The 23,379-nt window shown below is 44.2% G+C and overlaps 1 protein-coding gene across 1 annotated transcript in view; it reads right to left on the bottom strand.

Annotated features, from left to right (window-relative positions):
- Positions 1-23,038, bottom strand: part of RAB43 (RAB43, member RAS oncogene family) — a 31,163-nt gene extending 8,125 nt beyond the window's left edge. Inside the window, exons 1-2 of the mRNA XM_040359352.1 lie at positions 22,669-23,038; positions 3,317-3,500 (exon numbers count right to left, since the gene is read on the bottom strand). Coding sequence (XP_040215286.1) covers positions 3,317-3,500; positions 22,669-22,860 — 376 coding nt within the window. The 5' untranslated portion in view covers positions 22,861-23,038. The remainder of the gene's footprint in view (positions 1-3,316; positions 3,501-22,668) is intronic.
- Between the last annotated feature and the right edge of the window lie 341 nt (positions 23,039-23,379).

Genomic DNA, 23,379 nt, shown 5'->3' on the forward strand with positions numbered 1-23,379 from the left:
AGTAGCGCCCGCATATGTAAACGGTATTCAAACCACACGTGAGGTATCGCCGCGATCGTTAGAGCGAGAGCAATAATTATAGCTCTGGACCTCCTCTGCAACTCAAAACATGCAACCTGTAGATTTTTTTAAACGTCTCCTATGGAGATTTTAAAGGGTAAAAGTTTGTCGGCATTACACGAGCGGACGCAATTTTGAAGCGTGACATGTTGGCTATCAATTTACTCAGCGTAACATTATCTTTCACAATATAAAAAAAAAATGGGATAACTTTACTGTTGTCTTATTTTTTTATAAAAAAAAAAGTGTATTTTTTCCCCAAAAAGTGCTCTTGTAAGACCGCTGCGCAAATACGGCAGGACAGAAAGTATTGCAACGATCGCCATTTTATTCTCTAGGGTGTTAGAATAAAAACTATATATAATGTTTGGGGGTTCTAATTAGAGGGAAGGAGATGGCAGTGAAAATAGTGAAAAATTACACTTTTAGAATTGCTGTTTGACTTGCAACGCCAACGGCCACCACCAGATGGCGCCAGCTCACAGAAGGACACAGAGGGACTTCACAAGGCCGCAAAGTCGCGGCCTCAATTACCGGCCGCCACAATCCTGTGCCTCCGTGCGCCCACACCTCCCCCGCCGCGGCCGGTAAATGAGGCCGCGGCTTCGAGGCCCTGTAGGCCGCAATTAGCGGGCGCCAGGTCACAATTTGTCGCAATTGCGACCTGGCGCCCGGGGATTGTCGACCCCTGAAAATATCCATAGCTGGAATTATTAAAGTAGGAAATGTGCTTTCTCTATATGCAGTCTCAGCATTGACAAATATGGTTTGCATTGAGCAAAATAGCAACTCTGGTATGCGATTATGTTAGGGGCTCTGCGATTAAAACTGATCCATCATTATACGTTGGGCTATATTAATAGCCAATACGAATATCTAAAAGGCAGAAAGGGGTGGGCAACTTCATCACAAAAAGAATCACCAAAGTTTTTATGCTTTTTTTTTTTTTTTTAAACGGAGGTCCACCCACCGCTGCAAAAATTAAAAACCAGCAGCTACGCATATTGTAGCTGCTGACTTTTAAAAATCGGACACTTACCTGTCCTGGAGTGCAGTGATGTTGGCATTGCAGCTGTTCCCATCAGCTGTCGGGTGCTGCCACCATTGCGAGTAAGGCCCCTTTCACACTTGTACGACTTTAAAGTCATGCGATTTTACGGCCGCGATTTGGGATCAGTACAACTTCGACTTTGCTACAACTTTGGCATTAACCAATGAAAACATACACGGTGTGAGGCAATTCCTTTTCCTACCATAGTGGTTTCCAATTCCTGTTTGCTTCCTGGTTGTTGTGGTGTGGTGTGTTGTGACAGAAAATGTTTGCTACTCAATATATTGCCACAGCAGTTGTCATTGCTGCTGCAGCAGTAGCAGTGCATGAGGAAGAAGAGGAGGAGAAGACCTTCGATATTGGGTACATCCCATCATTGCCAATCGTGAAGATAGGGGTCAATTTTGGGTCCTCTATAATGATCCTCGTGCACATAATGATTTTTTTTTTTAACAATACACGGATGTCAATTAACAGGTGAGAACATCTGTGTCCATGTGCACTAGTTGTTCACACGCTGAATGTTGCTAATGGCCACCTCTTCTTATTCTAATTCTCAATTTTGATGAGTTACTTGGCTTGGTGTCTAGAGTGACTTAATACTAGGTTCAGATAAGTATTCCACCTGTGGAAAGACTAATTATTACATTAAGGTAAGTTTTATCTCCACACCTACCTCACTGTCATAGTTGGAGGGGTTAGGGATTGGCAAGGGCTAGGGATAGGCTAGGATTAGGCTGGGGTTAAAAAGTTAGGCTAGGGATAGGGTATGGTGAGTAATAGGGATTGACTAGGGTTTGGAAAGGGTTAGGGTTATGCTAGGGTTAGGGTTAGCCTAGGGTTTACGGGGGTTAGCGTTAGGGTTGTCCCGATACCACTTTTTTTTAGGACCGAGTACAAGTACCGATACTTTTTTCATGTACTCGCCGATACCGAATACCGATACTTTTTTTTAAATGTTAAGTGACAGTTCTCAAACCTCAATACAGACTAATGATATGAAGAATGTCCCTTACATTGGTGGTCAGTGAGAAGAATGACCCGGACCCATTATGCAGGTTAAGGACCTTGCCCCTTTTTGCGATTCGGCACTGCGTCACTTTAACTGACAATTGCGCGGTCGTGCGATGTGGCTCCCAAACAAAATTTGCATCCTTTTGTCCCCACAAAAGCCACCCCCCCCAAAAGCTTTCTTTTGGTGGTATTTGATCACCTCTGCATTTTTTTTGTGCGCTATAAAACAAAAATAGAGCGACAATTTTGAAAAAAGTTATATTTTTTACTTTTTGCTATAATAAATATGGCCAAAAAATATCTGAAATTTTTTTTTCCCTCAGTTTAGGCCGATACGTATTCTTCTACATATTTAAAAAAAAAGAAAAATCGCAATAAGCGTTTGATTGGTTTGCGCAAAATTTAGAGCGTTTACAAAATAGGGGATAGTTTTATGGCAATTTCTTTTTTTTTACTAGTAATGGCGGCGATCAGCAATTTTTTTCTTGACTGCGACATTATGGCGGACACTTCGGACACTTTTAACACATTTTTGGGACCATTGTCATTTTCACAGCGAAAAGTGCTATAAAAATGCACCGATTACTGTGAAAATGACGATGGCAGTGAAGGGGTTAACCACTAGGGGGCGCTAAAGGGTTAAGTGTGATCTAAGGGAGGGATTCTTACTGTAGGGGGGCGTGGGTGGACGTGTGATGTCACTGATCGTCGTTCCCTATGACAGGGAACAGACAATCCGTGACAAGCCACAGAATAGAACGGGGAAGGTTTGTTTACACCCACCTCTCCCCGTTCTTCAGCTCCTGTGACCCGATCCCGGGACACCGGCGGCGATCGGGTCCCGGACGTGCGGTCACGGAGCTTCGGACCGGTCGCGAGCACGCCGCCGCGCGTGTGACCCACGGCTGAGCAATGCCGTCTAGCATTGTAGAGAATCAGGTAAATAGATCTTCTTTTCTATGGCTCAACTCCACTGAAAGGGATCATTCTTACATTTTCCAAGATTTGGGCTTTAAAAATTAAACAAAATTTTAAAAGAAAAAAAAAATAAAACTTTCTGGGCATATGAGGTTACAATAGAACAAAGTGGAGGGGAATGTAAATTAGAATTTGCGTGGATTCCTGCAAGTCTTATAACACTAGGATCATACAGGACGCTCATAAGGTAGAGTGCGAGACGATTTAGCTCACCAATCAGCAGCTGTACGATGTTGGAGCCGGCATATTTCTTAACGTCCTCTATCCAGCGAGGAACAGACTCAAATGACTTTTTCTTGCTGATGTCATAGGCGATGATGGCTCCATTGGCGCTCCTGTAGTAGCTTTGGGTTATTGTGCGGAAACGTTCCTGTCCAGCAGTGTCCCAGATCTGCAACTGTTAAATGGAAAATACGACAGATCATTCTCCTTCATTATCCAGCCTTGTATTATATTCCAGACATGCAGGGGGTAAAGGTAGTACAGTAAAAGAGCAAGAATGACCCAAACTTGACAGCGGATTACATTTTCAAGCAGGAATATCATTTATTTTTGTATAGTCCTACCATGATCCGTAGCACTGTACAAAGTATGCCCTGCATCTTGCAACTGCTAGAATGCTTTGTCAGTGGAAATCCCTAATTGCAGAAAATTCCATTTTAAAAATGGTGTCTGACGATTGTATGGAGTGTATTGGCTACCCTAGAATATGCAGATTTAAAAGGCCAAAACTTAAAGTAAAACTATCTGGCACTGCTCATCCTTCACATCACCTACCCCCTCCAGCCTCTTAGGCCTCGTACACACCACCGGACATGTCCGATGAAAAGCAGTTTTCCCGTCTGCATAACACTTCCCAGGGCTGCACCAGCAAAATGCTGCCAACAAAGTTCCAAAGTTAAAGTTCACAGGTAGCTGCTGCTATGATAAAGTGCTGATCATATCATAAATCCAAATGTTCAGAAAATAAAAACAGCCCCCACATATAAAATATAACTGGCATATTTCCTGGATGGCTACAATTGCCAAGCTGTTGGAAAGAGTTGATTATTACACTATTGCAAAACGTCTCTTAGAAGCTACGTCACTTCAGAACAAGAGCTCCAGCACCTTGTGGAGGATTTACATGAAGATCGTTCCTGGGTAGGTGTGGTGTACTCAGGGAAGAATGACTCGGATATATTGTCTTCCCTTCAAGAACAATCTGCATACAGCTTCATTATGTTTTATACTTCTGAAACTTGAAAACGGCTTTCCAAGGTCAAATATTACCTTTTTTTCCTGAGATCCCGGTGACAATCACCAGCCTAGATCACGTGTATGACATCAGATGTGAAAAACGCACAGACTTTCTACTATGGTTAGAGTAGCCGAGAAATACCTTCTGCCATGGCATTGCCTCCCCACTAGGGCTGAGCTCCAGCGTGTTCGCACACTCCATGTGCAGAGCCCGCCAGGAAGTCGGCACTACGCTGCGCTAATCGCAGGCAGTGAGACATTGTCCCGATGCTTGGCTGCAGAGATCGGGAAATGTCTCACTGCCTGCGATTAGCGCAGTGCCGTGCCAACTTCCTGGCGGGCTCTGCACATGAACTGTATGAACACACCGGAGCTCATCCTTACTCCTCACTATCTTATTAGGCGAAGCTTTAAAACAGAACTAAACTCTCTCAATAAACATTACCTGTTTTTAACCCTTATATTGCTAGCATTAGTAAATTGATTGGAAGTATACCAACTTGTTTTAAACTTTATTTCTTCGGTTGCTTCCTGGTCTCTTGCCTAGGCCAGTGGTTGCCAAACTGCGGCCCTTTGCATGCCTTTATCCGGCCCTTGGGAATTCCTCCTACAGCTATGAAGCACTATTCCTCCCACTTATATGGACGACTGGACAATGGGGTACTATTCCTTGCACCGATACCAATAATGGAATACTATCTCTCCCACCGACACCAATGATGGGGGAAATATTCCTCCCACTGACACCAATGATGGGGGAAATATTCCTCCCACTGACACCAATGATGGGGGAAATATTCCTCCCACTGACACCAATGATGGGGGAAATATTCCCCCCACCGACACCACCGATGGGGCATTATTCCTAGAACGAATATCTTTTAAGGGGCACCATTTCACCTCCTACCGATTACCTACACCAGCCCTCAAAATTTCCACTTGCCTACTAGCATTTGGCGAGTGAATTTAAGCTGGGGGCGAATGATGACAGGGCTGCATGACCAATGTCCCTTTAATCTGTGCCTACACTTAGAGTCCCAATGAGATTGGCGGCCGAAGAGGAAAGGTGCATGCTCAGGAAAAGTAGTCTGGTGAGCCGCGCACAGGCAGAGCAGTACACAGGTGCTCTCCTTACAATTCTCATTAAGCCATGGGACCTAACTAGGGTTGCCACCTCATCCCTTTAAAACAGAACACATATGAATTACACAGGTTCTGAGGCTAATTTAATTTAGATAAGGCTCCACTTGAGTTCAATTACCACCTTAATCAGCCACAGAACCTGTGTAATTCATATGTGTTCTGTTTTAAAGGGATGAGGTGGCAACCCTAGACCTAACAGTATGACCTCTCTGAGCCTGCCCCCCTCCCCCGGGCCCCGACCAATGTAGCTGGAGAGCAGAAAGTAATGAGTGAGGTGGAGGATTGCCAAAATTACCACTCCGGTGCAGCGCTCACTGAAAGTTGCCCTGACATGAGAGCGGCAGCCTTCCAGTTTGTGCAGTTTTCTTCTCCTTGTGCTCTATGTAAGTGTCCAACAGTTTAGCCTGAGCACTGTGAACTAACTGGTCTCAATGTGTGCTGTGCGCTGTCAGTGTGCGCTGTGCTATGGTGTCAATGGCTGTGCAGTTGTGTGGATCTCAGCGCTGGATTGTACTCCCTCCCGCTGTGCTGCAGCTCCTCTCCTCACTGCCAGCCTGAATAAAAGGGGGAAGTGGGGACATGCAAGCGTGGAGCCGCACACACAGGCTCCTGATGATGAGATGAATGGGAGAGAGAGAGAGTATGGATGGATGGGAGTTGCAGAGGAGACCCAGTTCTAGTGCCCTGTCCCTCTGGTCAGCCCCCAGTGCCCTGTCCCTCTGGTCAGCCCCCAGTGCCCTGTCCCATTTTGTTAAAGTTGTTGGTAATATTTAATTTTGTAACTTGATTCTGCATAAAACATTGTCATTCCATGAGATAATCTACGAGGGCGTGTTTACAGGTGCAATTAGGCGCAGGGCAGTGTATGAATTAGGTGGGGCAACTGGTGGCGAGTAACTCTTGAGGCCTGGCTAGTAGCTCAGGACTTGAAATGTTGAGCCCTGACCTACACTATGTAATTTAATTTTTTTTATTCCCACTGACCTACTGGCCACAGTCCGCCCCCCCCCCCCCCCCTAAAATCTGAAGGACAGTAAACTGGCCCTTTGTTTAAAAAGTTTGGAGACCCCTGGCCTAGGCCATAATGATGTCAAACATCCCAATAGTCTTTCAACTGGAGGAGGGTCTCTCCCAGCTAAGCACACCCTCCTGTTTTTCCACAGATACACACAAAAAAATTCAATTTGGGCTGTCTCTTGAAGAAGTGGGAGTTGCCCCATGAAACGCGTAGAAAGCTTTAAGCCTTCATTAATTGAAAAATCACATGTTGCTGCAATTATGGGCGATATGTTGTATATACATGTCTGAACTGTGGATATTGATAATCTCTAAAAATAGAGCTGTACGATTCTGGCCAAAATGAGAAATCACAATTTTTCCCCTTAGAATAAAAGATCACAAATCTCTTGGCTTAACATCATCTTTCACATTATCCAAAAAACTAGGCTAACTTTGTTTCGTTTTTTTTTTTTTTAATTCATTAAAAGTATATTACTTTCCCCCCCCAAAAAAATATTTTAAACACTGCTGTGCAAATACAGTGTGACATAAAATATTGCAACAACCACCATTTTATTCTTTAGGGTCTCTGCTAAAAAAAAAAATGATTATATATTTGTGGGGGGGGGGGGGGGGGTTCTAATAATTTTCTAGCAAAAAATTATGATTTTAACTTGAAACCAAGTGTCAGAAAAAGGTTTAGTCTTTAAGTGGTTAAACTGACCTCATTTACAGACCGAAGTTCATTCTTTTGATCTAAAGAACAAAATGTTACAATGTTTATAGTTAGCGCAGGGCTGAAGAATGTTGTGATACTTTACAGACTGCCTGTCGGCTTGAGCAGAGAATTCTCTGCATAGAAAGAATCAGGAACATGCTTTAAGATCGTGTGGGGGGGGGAATCAGGATCTCGATTTTTAACGATTAATTGTGCAGCTCTATTACACTACTGTATTTTGTAATACAATTCTGTACGATTTTAACACTCTGTTGGATCTTAAGCACCGCTCCTAAAACTCCCATGGGCACATTTCCTTTTGGCCGGACCCTCAAGTTTGCATGCCTGAGATAAGGGATGAAGGATTCCAGGGAGTATGCTATGCAAATCATCTGCCCTTACTCAAGATGGCCACAGCTAGTAATGATGGGGCAGGGCGGGCCTGAGAGACATGGAAGGATGGTTAGGCATGGCTTTGAATATTATATAAAGGATGGCTTTGAATATTATATAAAGGATGGCTTTGAATATTATAAATAAATTAGCATTTTAGTTTGAGGTGTTCAGATACAGTTTAGTTCAGGGGTTGACAAATTTGCTTGGAATCTAGGAGCCAGCTAAAAAAGTTAGGAGCCAGAAAACGCACCCCGTCCCGACGAGCTTGCGCGCAGAAGCGAACACATACGTGAGCAGCGCCCGCATATGTAAACGGTATTCAAACCACACATGTGAGGCAACGCAGCGATTGGTAGAGCGAGAGCAATAATTCTAGCCCTAGACCTCCTCTAACTCAAAACATGCAACCTGTAGATTTTTTTAAACGTCGCCTATGAAGATTTTAAAGGGTAAAAGTTTGTCGGCATTCCACGAGCGGACGCAATTTTGAAGCGTGACACGTTGGGTATGAATTTACTCGACGTAACATTATCTTTCATAATATAAAAAAAAAAAAGGGGATAACTTTACTGTTGTCTTATTTTTTTATTAAAAAAAAAGTTGAATTTTTTCCCAAAAAAGTGCGCTTGTAAGACCGCTGCGCAAATACGGCGTGACAGAAAGTATTGCAACGATCGCCATTTTATTCTCTAGGGTGTTAGGATAAAAAATATATAATGTTTGGGGGTTCTAATTAGAGGGAAGAAGATGGCAGTGAAAATTGTGAAAAATTACATTAGAATTGCTGTTTAACTTGTAATGCTTAACTTGTAATACCAATGGCCACCACCAGATGGCGCCAGCTTACACATCTGGTGGTAATAACTTGTAATACCAACGGCTCACCACCAGATGGTGCCAGCTCCCCTTCCAAGCCAAGTCGCCAGGACCCCATTTCTAGTCGCCACGGCGACCTGGCAACCGGGATTTGTCGAGCCCTGCATTACACAACTTCTCAAACAGTCCGGGAAATAAACCGGTTACCGTATGTACTCGAGTATAAGTCAAGTTTTTCAGCCCTTTTTTTTTGGCTGAAAATGCCCCCCTCAACTTATACTCGAGTCAGTGTCCCCACTTACTGTTCCGGGGCCGCTCCGGTGTGTGCAGGTGTGCTCGGGGCCGCTCCGGTGTGTGCGGATGTTTTTCTCTCCAGGGCCGCTGTGTGCTTTCACTGCGACTGGTGTGAGCCACGGCTACAACAAACTCGTAAACAACGCAGGCCGCCGTTAGACCTCTAGAGGCGGCTCATCATGCTATACAGAATATGAGGCATAGCCGCCTCTGAAGGTCTAACAGCATCCTGCATTGTTTACAAGTCGCCGCCATTTTGTTGTAGCCGTGGCTCACACCAGTCACAGTAAAAGCACACAGCGGCCCCGGAGAGACAGAAAAACACCGGCACACACCGGAGCGGCCCCGGAACAGTATGGAAATATATGAAAATAAGTGAGAAGCAAAAATGCAGCTCTCAAGGAGTGAAAGTCAGAGAATGGCGGAGAGGAATACAAGGCAATAGGTCAAGGATAATACGAAGGCCAAATACCAGTTGTGTTCAACAGTTTGTCCTGAATCATAACAGCTGGTAAAGTTTTAAACTCAAACAATATTTACAGGGAAAGTTTTTACATCCATCCTATTTTCTTTTTAATAGCACATCTAAACGGGGAAATAATCTCATGAATGATGATAAATCATTTAGAAACTCTTTTTTGGTAAAGTACAATTGAACTTTCAGCTTAAATGGGTTGTAAAGGTTTGTTTTTTATTTTCTAAATAGGTTACTATAAAGCTAGTGCATTGTTGGTTCACTTACCTTTTCCTTCAATTTCCCTTCTAAATGTTTTTTCTCTTTGTCTGAATTTCTCACTTCCTGTTCCTCCTCAGTAAGGTGTTCAGTAAGCCGTTCTAAATGACTTTCCACCGCTCGGATGATGGTGGAAAGCTTACTGAGGTGAAACAGGAAGTGAAATTCAAACAAAGAAAAAAAAACATTTAGAAGGGAAATCGAAGGAAAAGGTAAGTGAACCAACAATGCACTAGCTTAAAGGGGTTGTAAAGGTAAAAAAAAAAAATTCCCTAAATAGCTTCCTTTACCTTAGTGCAGTCCTTCTTCACTTACCTCATCCTTCGGTTTTGCTTTTAAATGTCCTTATTTCTTTTGAGAAATCTTCACTTCCTGTTCTTCTGTCTGTAACTCCACACAGTAATGCAAGGCTTTCTCCCTGGTGTGGAGAAAGCCTTTTGAGGAGGGAGGGGGTGAGCAGGCAAGTCAGGACACTCTACTTTGCAGATAGAGAAAGGAGCTGTGTGTTAGTGGGCATCCCGACACTCCTGCTCGCCCCCCTCAAGAGGCTTTCTCCACATCAGGGAGAAAAAGTGTCGCATTACGGTGTTTAGTTACAGACAGAAGAACAGGAAGTGAGGATTTCTCAGAAGAAATAAAAACATTTAAAAGCAAAAATCGAAGGATGAGGTAAGTGAAGGAGGACTGCACTAAGCTAAAGGAAGCTATTTAGGGGGGGAAAAAAATTACCTTTACAGCCCCTTTAAAGGAACCAATTTAGAAAATAAAAGACGAACCCTTACAACCCCTTTAAAGTGATTGTCCTTTCTCTCTGTGCAAGGTTCCTCGGTGGTGCTCTTGGCTCCCCCTCTTCTCAGGTCTTTAAAGGGGTTGTAAAGGTAAAAATGTTTTTCCCTAAATATCTTCCTTTACCTTAGTGCAGTCCTCCTTCACTTACCTCATCCTTTGATTTTGCTTTTAAATGTCCTTATTTCTTCTGAGAAATCCTGACTTCATGTTCTTCTGTCTGTAACTCCACACAGTAATGCAAAGCTTTCTCCCTGGTGTGGAGAAAGCCTCTTGAGGGGGGAGGGGGCGAGCAGGAGTGTCAGGACGCCCATTAACACACAGCTCCTTTCTCTATCTGCAACATAGAGAGCATCCTGACCCTCCTGCTCGCCCCCTCAAGAGGCTTTCTCCACACCAGGGATAAAGCCTCCCATTACTGTGTGGAGCTACAGACAGAAGAACAGGAAGTGAGGATTTCTCAGAAAAAATAAGGACATTTAAAGCGGAGCTCCGCTGAAAAAAAAATATTAAAAGCCAGCAGCTACAAATACTGCAGCTGCTGACTTTTAATATTAGGACACTTACCTGTCCTGGAGTCCAGCGCCGTCCGCAGCAGAGGACGAGCGATCGCTCGTCACTCTGCTGCCCCCCGCCATCCTCGGTGAGGGAACCAGGAAGTGAAGCGCTCCGGCTTCACTGCCCAGTTCCCTACAGCGCATGCGCGAGTCGCGCTACGCCTGCCGATTGGCTCCCGCTGTGTACTGGGAGCCGAGTGTTCCCAGCATACAACGGGGGGGTGACGTCATGCCCGCAGTCTGCCCGAGACTGTGTGGCCGGAAGTGGGTGCAGATGCCTGTCAGGTGACAGGTATCTGCACCCCCCTCCCCCTGAAAGGTGTCAAATGCGACACCGGAGGGGGGAGGGTTCCGATCTGCGGGAGTTCCACTTTAGGGTGGAGCTCCACTTTAGGGTGGAGCTCCACTTTAGGGTGGAGCTCCACTTTAGGGTGGAGCTCCACTTTAGGGTGGAGCTCCACTTTAAAAGAAAAATGGAAGGATGAGGTAAGTGAAGGAGGACTGCACTAAGGTAAAGGAAGCTATTTAGGGATTTTTTTTTTTACCTTTACAACCCCTTTAAAGTCTTCTGCCGCCTTTTGGTGACTTCACTCTGTGACACCAGTGTTCTCTTAGAAAGTACTGTACACCCTCTCCCTAAGGCCCCATTCACACCTAGGCGTTTTTATGCCTGAAGCGCACTGCTCACAAACGCCAGAGGGGAGAATTAACATTATTCCCTATGGTGACTGTTCACGCCTGAACGCCCAAACGCCTGTCGCGCGAAGCTCAAACAAGTCCCGGACCTTTTTTTGTCGCGCGAATCGCGCGACAGCGGCGTTTGAGCGTTTTTTTTTTCCCATAGAAAGTAATGGGAAACGCGCGTATTGAGCGTATCGCGCGACAACGGGCGTTTTCTATGGGCGTTTCGTCGCTTTAATCAATAGAACTTGTCGCCCATGCAGAAGATTAAAAAAAATCTACCAACATAGCAACAAGTGATGAAAAGATGATAATTTTTCCTATTGGCTAAAATAAGAAACGCCGAAGTACAAAAACGTTGCACGACGCTGTATGCACACGCGCAAATAAGCATGAATACGCGCGGAAAAAAACGCCCGAAAAAACGACTGAACGCCCTACGCTCAGGTGTGAATGCAGCCTAATGCAGCCAGCACTGAACACTATCCTAGAATGACAAGCCTGAACTTTAGGATGTGGTGGTCCACAGAGGTCTGAGGGGGTTTAGTCGCAAAGATATGGTCCCTGGGGCAGATTGGAATTGCATGTATTTATGACTCAAATAAAAATTACACATTAACTGCAGTGCTCTGTGCTGAAATAACTGAGCAACCACCACCGTTTATCAAAAGTCTCCTTATACAGACTTATATTGCAGAGGAATAGAGGGGATAAGTCTGACCAGGTCTAATACCGGATTCTGATTGCTTAGAACACTAACGAAATTTACCGTACCAGTAGCTGCTGCATTTCTCACCCTCGGCTTATACTCGAGTCAATACGTTTTCCCGTTTTTTTGTGGTAAAATTAGGTGCCTCGGCTTATATTCGAGTATATACTAGGGATGCGCCGATATATCGGCCGAAAATAGCTGTTTTGGGGAAATGACGAAACAACTTAGAAAAATTGCCGATAATGACTAGTGGTGCAACGAGGGATTGCAGAGCGGTAAAACACACACTGAAATTGTCTCCGCTCTGCTCGCACACAGCCCTGCCTGCTCCTAACCACGCTGTGATAGACAGAATGCGAGTCTAATGCTGAGATGTGTTCTGTCTATCACAGCGTGGGGTTAGGAGGAGGCGGGGCTGTGTGCGAGCAATGTGGAGACAGTTTCAGTATACGGGCGGTGAGTTGCTTTCTTTTCTAGTAGAACATGTGTGCACTGTGCAGCCATCCGTCCTTCCCCCACACCTCCCTCTATCTTCGGCACTCTGCCCCCCCCTCCTCCCCCCCCCAGCTGCCTAGTCTGGCTCCTGTCCCTGCCGCCAATGCACTCCTGTTTTTGGAGGTGACAGGGTTAATAAAGAGAACCTGTCACCTCCAATTGCTATCACACAGGGAATTATTTTCTCCTGTGTGATAACTTTATTGCCAAGTGTAAAAAAAATAAGAAATAATAATTAAATTAATAAAAGTAATTAAAAAGTAAAGAATAAGAAAAATATTAAAAATAAGAAAATTATACAAAAATAAAGTAAAACGACAAGCTACAAAAAAAAATAAAAAATAAAAGTGATTAAGTAATAAAAAAAAAGAAAAAAGAAACAAGAGGCGGCAATTGGGGGACAGTGATAGGATGCTCCATACATTTTTGCAATCCGACTGTACTGTTTTAACATACAATTATAAAAAAAGAAAAGTAATTTTCGGTTTCGGCCTGACATTTTTTTTTATTTCGGTTTCATTACGGTTCTGAAATTTCCATTTCGGTGCACCTCTAGTATATACGGTAAGTTTCTGGACATTTCATTACCTGCCATACAGCCGACATTTAGGGATCATCAGACCTGACCATACACTACAGAAACATGTTGACAATTGTGCCTTTTTAATATAAAGAAGCCAAATAACCTACTTTTTTTGCCTTTCCATATTGGAACTTTCGGTCTGCCTGGGTTCCTATTATACGGATGTATTTGTCATGAAAATAGTTACAGAACGCAACCCTTGAAGCTGAGCTCCAGGCAAATAAACACACAGATAGAAATACAGCTTATTTGACAACTCTCATATTTGTATTTTGTTTATCCAATCCTGTGATTTACACAGCTCTGCCACACAGCATAGTCCTGTCTGGCAGGGCAAGAGACCTGATTTTTTTCTTAGCTCAGTAGCACTTAACACTGCCTTTGCTACAGCGCACCCAACACATGTGGGTTAGCTGCACTTTCCCATAGACCTCTATGTAGGATTGCCACCTTATAGCGTGCCGCAGCGCAGTGGGTGTGCCCAAATTGGTCTTGCTGACATCATTGCCCTGCCCCCCAGCGATGTCAAACCTGCACCCCAGACAACTGCCCTCCGATTGCGGATGGCAACAGATTTGTGTGCGACTATCTTGGTTACTTGGGGAGCCACAGTCTGATCTGAACCCGAACACAAGATTCCAAACCCAGGGAGGTTGCTAAAATAGAGTAGCAGGGAGCTGGCCCTATTACATAACACCTCTTAGAGTCTCTGCCTATGTGGTGAGGGGGTGTGTGCCTTTTCTCCAATCAGCAATTTTAGCTATCTTGGCTGTATGCCCAGACATCACAGTCTGTTTTAAACAGGAAGAGAAAATTTCCTAATACGACTTTCTAAACAGTATATAAATGTGAAGACAGCAGATATAAATGTAAAACCTATGTAGGGAGATTTGTTTCATCTCAGTGTATCATCTGAGGCTGTTCACTTCACTGGGTGTATGGAGGGTTTACATCCACTTTAAACCTCCAGGAACTACTTTGCATTGAAAATAAGGGGTCATTTAACAATTTGGTAAATCTCTCCATAGCTTGAGATTATACTTACAGGTGTGGCTTACCCAACCATCCTGTCTACCATTGTAATTTAACGAGGAGGCAATGCAAAGACACAGCATGGAGCCCAATGACTTAAAGGAATCCTGTTCTAAATAAGCAGGAAGGTTTAAATCCCCTAATGCATAGGTGGACAAAGTATTATGGAAAGCAGGAGCCAGTTTGTCTAATCCAGGAGCCCACCCAATTTTTTTTTTAATGTCTAACACACACCGGGTGCATGAGGTCGTATAATGTAAATTGTGGGCTTATCTTCATGCCTGGAATACACAGCTGGCCTTAGTAATGAATGGCTGGATGTTTATGCCACAACTTGTGTAAATCAGCGGTGTGTGGGATAGCGCATGCGTTACTTAAAAAGAAGTAGTGGCGTAAACCCGCACACAGCCATTCATTACTATGGCCGGATGTGCATGCCAGGATAGAAATACACCTGCAGTTTACATTATTCTGCTCCCATGTGCATGGGGAGTCAGCTCCATTGACAACTAGAGAAACCCTCAAAAGTTAGGCTTCTGTTGTATTTTCTAAGAAGCACTGAACACCCGGCTCCTGGGATTTGTCCAGCTCAGCCGTAAAGCGTTACTAAACCCACAACAGTAAAGTCAGTGGCCCGGATTCAGAGAGAATTTACGCCGGCGTATCCATAGATACGCCGCGTAAATTCAAATCTGCGCCGGCGTATCTTCTTTCTGTATTCAGAAAGCTAGATACGCCGACATTAGCCTAAGATACGACTGGCATAAGTCTCTTACGCCGTCGTATCTTAGGGTGCATTCTCACGCTGGCCGCTAGGTGGCGCTCCCGTAGTTTTCAGCGTAGAGTATGCAAATTACCTAGTTACGCCGATTCATAAACGTACGTGCGCCCGGCGGTAGATTTTTACGTCGTTTGCGTAAGTCGTTTTTGTCGTAACGTTGCTCCTGCTATTAGGTGGCGCAGCCAATGTTAAGTATGGACGTCGTTCCCGCTTCGTAAAACACGTCAATCACGTCAGGTCATAACACATTAGCATAAAACACGTCCCCCTCCCACATTTGAATTACGCTGGCTTACGCCAGCCCCATTTACGCTACTCCGCCGCAACTTACGGAGCAAGTGCTTTGTGAATACTGCACTTGCTCCTGTAAGTTGCGTCGGCGTAGCGTAAATACAATACTCTGCGCCGCCGTAACTTAAAGCGCAGCTACCTGAATCTACCCCATTGTGTATATGCAGTAAAGCATGCTTCTCATACTCACTGTAGAACCTAAGGGGTTAATTCTGTGCATTGTGTAAAAAGGCTGTTTGATCCTGTCTGCACCGATTCTCTTCTTCCACTAACTCCAAAACACATCCGGATAAGACCCCTTTTTACACTGGGGCTGTGGCCGCATTAGCGCTAAAGCGACGCTCGTTTTATCTGAGCTTTTCGGCCCCTAGTGGGGTGCTATTAAGCCCAAAGAAGGGGCACAAACACCCATTTCCATGTGTCCAATTATTTAGATCAGAAACTGTACATATTAGCATCTTGGCCTGGTACAAAAAGTTAGATAAAATGGCATTGGTTACATTCAGAAATCAAAATATCTTTACTATTAGACTCTATAGAAAGTTTTTTGTTTAACTCGCAGTTGTTCTTTCACGGTCCTAATATAGTACAACTGAAACCTCCATGAGTAATACCAGACACCGGTACTAATACATATCACAGTTCCCATATGAACACCTGCTGTACACCTCAGTAGTCCTAAAGAAAACCTATATATGTTTGAAAAATATGTCTATAGTCTAACAAGCAGGAAAAGAGATTTAAAACAAGCCCTCGCTGATCTCTGTAGCTGCAGGTGCTCTGGAGCAATTAATTCTTAAAGTTCACAACAAAAGCCTTAAAGCCCTTCAGATCATTCTCTCTCCCAGAGCTCCCCTCTGTAGTTAGAGATCAGAAGGCTGCCAAGTCAACACTAGAGGGGGAAGCCCAGCTGCAGAGGAAACAATTTCAGTGCCTATTCTATGATTTTTGAGGATGAATTGCTCCACAGTGACTGCAGCTACAGATGTCAGTGAGGACTTGTTTTAAAGCTGTTGATTGTTCTTTTAGAATACATAAAAACTCTAATGTTTATAGTCTGGCTGTAGGATCACTTTAAAATGGTACCCCAGACAAAACCTGCTCTGTTTTGGAGTTGAAGGACCCTCTCACCTAATATCCCAAACGACACATCACCAGAATAGAAATTGAAAAGCAAACATTCAACAAAAACCTGACAAGGGTTCTAACCCTTCCTTACTTTATCCAAAGCCTTCAAAAAGTTCAATTTCAAATCCTGTCAATTCTATTCCATGTATAATTCTGCCAAATAAGAGTTTGTGTGCCAGCTAAGGCAGTGGTCACCAACCCTGTCCTCAGGGCCCACTATCAGGCCAGATTTTATGGATTACCTTGGGGAGATGCAGATTACAATACTGCAATCACTGACCAGCAAATTATATCACTTGTGTTGTATTTCAGTTATCTTGCAAACCTGGCCTGTTAGTGGGCCCTGAGGACATGGTTGATGACCACTGAGCTAAGGCACAACATTATTTTTGTATTCCATAGCGTGATAGGGTAAGAACCAGGGCCGTCTTTACCGCAGGGCAAATAGGGCAGGTGCCATGGGCCCTGTCACTGTTGGGGGCCCAAAGCAACCCCCTTTGGAAATTTTTTTTTTTTTTTTTTTAGGGGTTTATTTTTTATTAAAGGGACAATTTTTTTTAGGGGCCCCCAGGGCCCCAGATGGCAACCCCCCTTTTTTTATTTATTTTTAAATAAAAAAAAAAATTGTTTTTAATATATTTTTTATTTTATTTTTTATTAAAGGGCCAATTTTTTTTTAGAGGTCTGGGGGTCCCCGGATGACAACCCCCCTTTTTTTTATAAAAAAAAACATTTTTTTTTATATTATTTTATTTCTTTGTTTTTCTTCTTATTTCATATATATATATATATATATATATTATTAAAGGGCTCAGAGGTCCCCAGGGCCCCATGTAGTAAACACCCTTTATTTTTTTTTATAAATGTTTATTTTTTTATTTTTGTTTATTAAAGGGCCCAGAGGTCCCCAGGGCCCTGGATGGCAACCCCCCCTTTTTTTTTTATAAATGTTTCTTTTTTATATATATATTTTTTTATTTTTTATTAAAGGGCCCAGAGGTCCCGGATGGCAACCCCCTTTTTTTTTGTAATTTATTTTTATTAACACATTTTTTTTTAAAGGGCCCAGAGGTCCCCAGGACCCCAGATGGCAACCCCCTTTTTAAAATATATGTTTTATATATATGTTTTATTTCTTTTTTTCTTTTTATTAAAGGGCCCAGAGGTCCCCAGGGCCCCGGATGGCTACACCCCTTTTTTTATATATATTTTTCTTTATTTCTTTCTTTATTTCTTTTTTTTTAAAGTGCCCCCCGTTTCTAAATTAGCGGCAGCCCCCCCCTGCTTCTCAATTTCAGGCGGCAGCACCCCCCCATCCCGGTTCTCTGCTCCAGGGGGCCCATGCCTGAAGCTGTGTAAGTGGCCCCAAAATTCCTGATGGCGGCCGTGCCGCCCATTAAGCCCCTGTGCTGCTCACAAATCAGGCTGAAAATCATCAGCGGCACGCAGCCAGTGACAGTACTGCTTCCCTTCCCAGTGTTTTAAAATGTACAGCACCCCTGGCTTCCCTTTAGACGTGCACTTCTCCCTTCCTGCCACTGGGTGCTGCTTGTATATAAAAGTGAATTAGAATTTTATAACATCCCCAGTTTGCTCTTCCCGAGGCTGACTTCTTCATGTCCTGCTCCTCAAGGTATGTCACTGTTTGCTAATCTATATTGTAAATAGAAGTTTTCTGTAGAGTGTGCCCAAAGTCTTTATAATATTTGATGATTCACTGCAGGTCTGGTCAGTGTTTTAAAAAGTTCCTCTATTTTACACATGGCATGGCATGGGGTCTCAGCACCGTCTGTCCATTCTGCTCTAGCACCATGGGACGCCATGCCATGTGTAAAATAGAGGAACTCTTTAAATCACAGACCAGACCTGCAGTCCAGGCTGAGTAAGGCCTCATAGCACATGGCATTACTGTCTGTATTTAACTGCTTGATGGGCTTATTTTGGGCCTGGCTGGTTCACATGTATGTGTTTTGGCGGCCCACATTTGCGCAGGCACAGCAGCCCATTCATTTGAATGGGCCGCCATGCCTGCAAAGAAAAGCGCATGCCTTATGTAATAGGCTGCGCACACGGTACACCTATGCCCATCAAGCACTGAAATACAGCACTGTCTGTCCATTCTGCTGTCTGCTGTGACTTATCTGCAGTTCCCGCACTGTCAAACTTGCCGCATTTTTAGACGTTTAGGTCACGCTTTTAAAAACACAGTGCGTTTGTGTGTGCAAGAACTGCAGGTAAGTAGCATGGTGCAAAAGCAGAATGGATTTCAAGGCAACTTTATTTTTAAAATGCTGAATGCACCTTTTTTCTGCAGGAAACAAAGGCATGGCAGCCCAATCAAATCAATGGGCTGCTGTGCCTGCACAAATGAGGACCGCCAAAACATACATGTGAACCAGCCAGGCCCAAAATAAGCTGGAGGGGGGCCCAAAAAAAAAATGTTTGCCCAGGGCCCAAACCATATTAAAGACGGCCCTGGTAAGAACCCCTGTCAAGTTTTTACTGTGGCGTTTGTGCTAGTGAGATTCATCCTGGTATTTATCCTGCTAAACAAAAAGTAAGGAGAATCTCCTGATCTCTAACTCCCTTGTCACCTCATCCCATGCTCACCTCCAGGACTTCTCCAGAGCCTCTGCCATCCTTTGGAACTCCCTACACCAATCTGTCCATCTCCTACTCTGTCCACTTTCAGACAATCCCTGAAAATTCATCTCTTCAGAGAGGCCTATCCAGACACACCCAACAACTATACACTTATTTGCTCCATCAGCTCACCCCTCACAGTTATTACCTTTTTGTCTCTTCACCTTCCCTTTTATATTGTAAACTAATGAGCAGGACCTTCTGATTCCCACTGTATAAAATCGTATTGTAAATTGTACTGTGTGCCCCCCCTCCGGTGTCACATTTGGCACCTTCCAGGGGGGAGGGGGGTGCAGATACCTGTCCAAGAGGTATTTGCACCCATTTCTGGGAATACACTAGTGCGGCAGCCACGCCCCTACCCGCAGCCCCCACGGTCTTCTGGGAAACACAGGAGAGAGCGGGGACCAGTGACGGTGTGCCACATTTGGCATGTCATTTTTTTTGGGGGGGGGGGGACTCTTGTTTTTTAGAGGGTTGCAGCTCCCACTTCCTCCTGGGGGACCGCGGTGCCAGAAGAAAGTTCACTACCTCGCCCCCCTCCGTCTCGGCAATCATCTGGGACACGTCACAGGTCCCAGATGATTGCTCAGCCAGTCACAGTGCGCAGTGTGGCTTGGACATGCCGGCGGAGAGGAGGGGGAAACTAGCATCGCTGAACTCTGGACAAATCAGTGTCCGATTATTAACCACTTAAGGACCGCCTCCTGCACATATACGTTGGCAGAATGCTACGGCTGTGTACAGGTACGTCGCCTTTAAGAGCCCAGCCGTGGGTCTCTCGCACGCGACCCGGTCCGAAGCTCCGCGGCCGCGGGACCCGATTGGCGTCGGTGTCCCACGATCAGTCACAGGAGCTGAAGAACGGGGAGAGGTGAGTGTAAACACACCTTCCCCGTTCTTCACTGTGGCACTGTCATTGATCGTCTTTCCCTATATCAGGGAACAGACGATCAATGACGTCACACGTCCAGCCCCGCCCCGCTACAGTTAGAAACACATATGAGGTCACCCCTACAGCGCCCCCTAGTGGTTAACTCCTAAACTGCAATTGACATTTTCACAGTAATCAATGCATTTTTATAGCACTTTTTGCTGTGAAAATGACAATGGTCCCAAAAATGTATCATAATGTCGCAGTCACGGGAATAAAAAATAAATAGCTTATCGCCATTAAGAGTGAAAAAAATATTTAATAAAAATGCCATAAAACTATCCCCTATTTTGTAAACGCTATAAATTTTGCGCAAACCAATTGTTAAACCCTTATTGCGATTTTTTTACCAAAAATTGGTAGAAGAATACGTATCGGCCTAAAAAATAAAAGTTTTTCATATCTTTTTTTGGGGATATTTATTATAGCAAAAACTAAAAAATATAGAATTTTTTTCAAAATTGGCGCTAAATAAAAACCGCAGAGGTGATTAAATACCACCAAAAGACAGCTCTATTTGTGGAAAAAAAAAAGGACGCCAATTTTGCTTGGGAGCCACATCGCACGACCGCGCAATTGTCAGTTAAAGCGACGCAGTGCCGAATCGCAAAAAGGGGCAAGGTCCTTAACCTGCATATTGGTCCGGGTCTTAAGTGGTTAAAAGTTAGCAGCTGCAGTATTTGTAGCTGATGACTTTTAATTTTTTAGTAGGAACTCCGCTTTAAGCAGGTCAGAGACCGCAGAAAAAAAAAAAATCCTGATAGGGGTTTTAACCCTCCATGTTGGGTGACAACACTCAGTAATAATGGGAAAGCTCCCTATTGGGGACACAGCATGAAATTCTTCTCCATCTAAAACGAAAGAATGGTTGTGTCTGGAGGTGAGAGGTTTGTACGGCGTGTTCTGTTCAACTCGCGCTTACACAAGGAACACAACAGGATGTGTCTGCCTTATTTTGCAAGAAGACTTTCTCAACCTGTTTAGAGAACAAAGACAGCGAGGGCCGGTCTATGACAAGGACACAGGAAAAGCTGTTCAAACAGAAGAGAAGTTTTACTGCAGCCCAAGGCTCTCCATGTAAAAGATCATATGAACCTGGACTGCTGGAATCCCCCCATCTACAGAAACAACGCATGACAGGGACTTGTAACCACAATGTACAGTAGAAATACATCGCCAAGTAAAGCTCAAGGGCCCAGATTCTCAAAGGGCTTACGACGGCGCAACGCCATTTGCGCAGTCGTAAGTCCTAATCTGGCCCGGCGTATCTATGCGACTGATTCTTAGAATCAGTTACGCATAGATATCCCTTAGATCTGACAGGCGTAAGGCTTTTACGCTGTCAGATCTTGAAAGCAATTTTTTTTTCCCGCCGCTAGGTGTCGCCTCGTCGTTTTCCCCGTCGTCTATGCAAATTAGCTATTTACGCGAGATTCCCAAACCTACGCGCGGACGACGCAGTGAATTTACGACGTTTCCGTAAACTTGCCCCTGCTATATGAGGGGCAAGTTTACGAAGGTCCGTCGTATGCCATGTTAAGTATGGCGTTGGTTCAGCGTCGGCTTTTTCCGTCGTTTTTCTAAGTCGTCCGCGAATACGACTTTACGTCAATGACGCTCACTTCAGCGTCATTGACGTTTTCCGTCGTGAGCTGGAGAATGCGCACTGGGCTATTTTTCCGCCCGGCGCATGCGCAGTTCGATCTGCGCGGGGGCGCGCTTAATTTAAATACAAGCCGGCCCCTTTGAATTACGCGGCCTTACGCCGGGCCATTTACACTACGCCGCCGCAAATTACGGAGCAAGTGCTTGGAGAATACAGCACTTGCTCCAGTAATTTGCGGCGGCGTAGTGTAAATGGCTTACGCTACGCCGCCGCGGATTCTACAAGAATCTAGCCCAAGAAAGTCTTAGAGCACCTGTCATTGGGTGGCCATACACAACCATCCAATCAAATGAGTCTTCACAGAATCTGCCAGTAAGATCAAATCTATGAAGTCAGGATACATAGGGGTTGGTTTATAAAGAAATCACAAAGATTAGATAGATAGATAGATAGATAGATAGATAGATAGATAGATAGATAGATAGATATATAGAATAGGCTATAGCCTGTTCAAATGTAAAACATTAATTCTAAATAAAATAAAAAACATACAACTTTTGCCCACTAGAGGGAGCTGAGCATTACACAACATCCTTACGATTCTTAGCTCCATCTACTGGCCAAATGCTATATTTTCCATTTAAAATCAATAGAGTACATTTGACCAGGAAATAGCATTTATTTTTTGGACCAATCACACAGAAGGAAAGTTCATGCGCTGTCGGTGGGTGAACGGCGATACAACATAAAATTAACTTATTACGGTGTCACTGATTGATTTTGCGCAAAATCAATTTTAGCGCGGACAGAAAATCCAATCAGAACTTGCCAGAGGTTCCTAGTCTACCCAAACCTGAAAAAGTTGTGGTCACACATCATACACATTAAGAGGCTGATAGGCCAAGTGTGAGGATGACTCTGCACTCTATGGGTGACAGGGCATGCTGGCTCCTGTAGTGCCCCAACCTCTCATACAGTCCAATGCTCTGAGCTCTCACCTTGACCCTCTTGCCCTGGATCTCCAGGGTCTTCATAGTGAAGTCCACCCCGATGGTGCTCCCCTGACGCTCCACAAACATGCCGCTCTTGAACCTCTGCACCACACATGTCTTCCCGACCCCGGCATCCCCGATCAGCACGATCTTGAAGAGGAAATCATAGGCGTCGTCTGAGTCCTGTGGGGTGGACATGCCGGGGTCCCGGGAGCCGAGATCTCCTCCAGCTGCCCGTGACGTGGTGCGAGCACCCGCGGGTCTGACAACGCGGAACTACAGGACCTCTGTACAGGAGAAAAGACACCAGGGCTGTCCCACCGCTCTGCCTAACTCAATTACATGGAAAGTAATACACCGCTTTCACATTGCTGCCCCGACACTGCCTGACTGGAATAGTACAGAAGAGATAGAGCACTTTCATAATGCTGTCCTTGCTGCTGCCAGGCGACAATTTAAAGGGCCGCTGAACACTGTATAATGTGAGACAATACAGGGCTGTACTGCTTGGTGAGTCCTTCAGTCTTCATTGTTGTTGACATAAGTGACTTGCATATTTTTTCCAGGTCATATGAACTCACTTCTAGTAAAGTAAACAAAACAAAAATAACAAAAATAATAATAATAAATATATATATATATATATATATATATATATATATATATATATATATATATATATATATATATATATATATATATATATAAAAAATAAAG

The sequence above is a fragment of the Rana temporaria genome, chromosome 7, assembly GCF_905171775.1.
Source record: "Rana temporaria chromosome 7, aRanTem1.1, whole genome shotgun sequence".
NCBI lineage: Eukaryota > Metazoa > Chordata > Amphibia > Anura > Ranidae > Rana > Rana temporaria.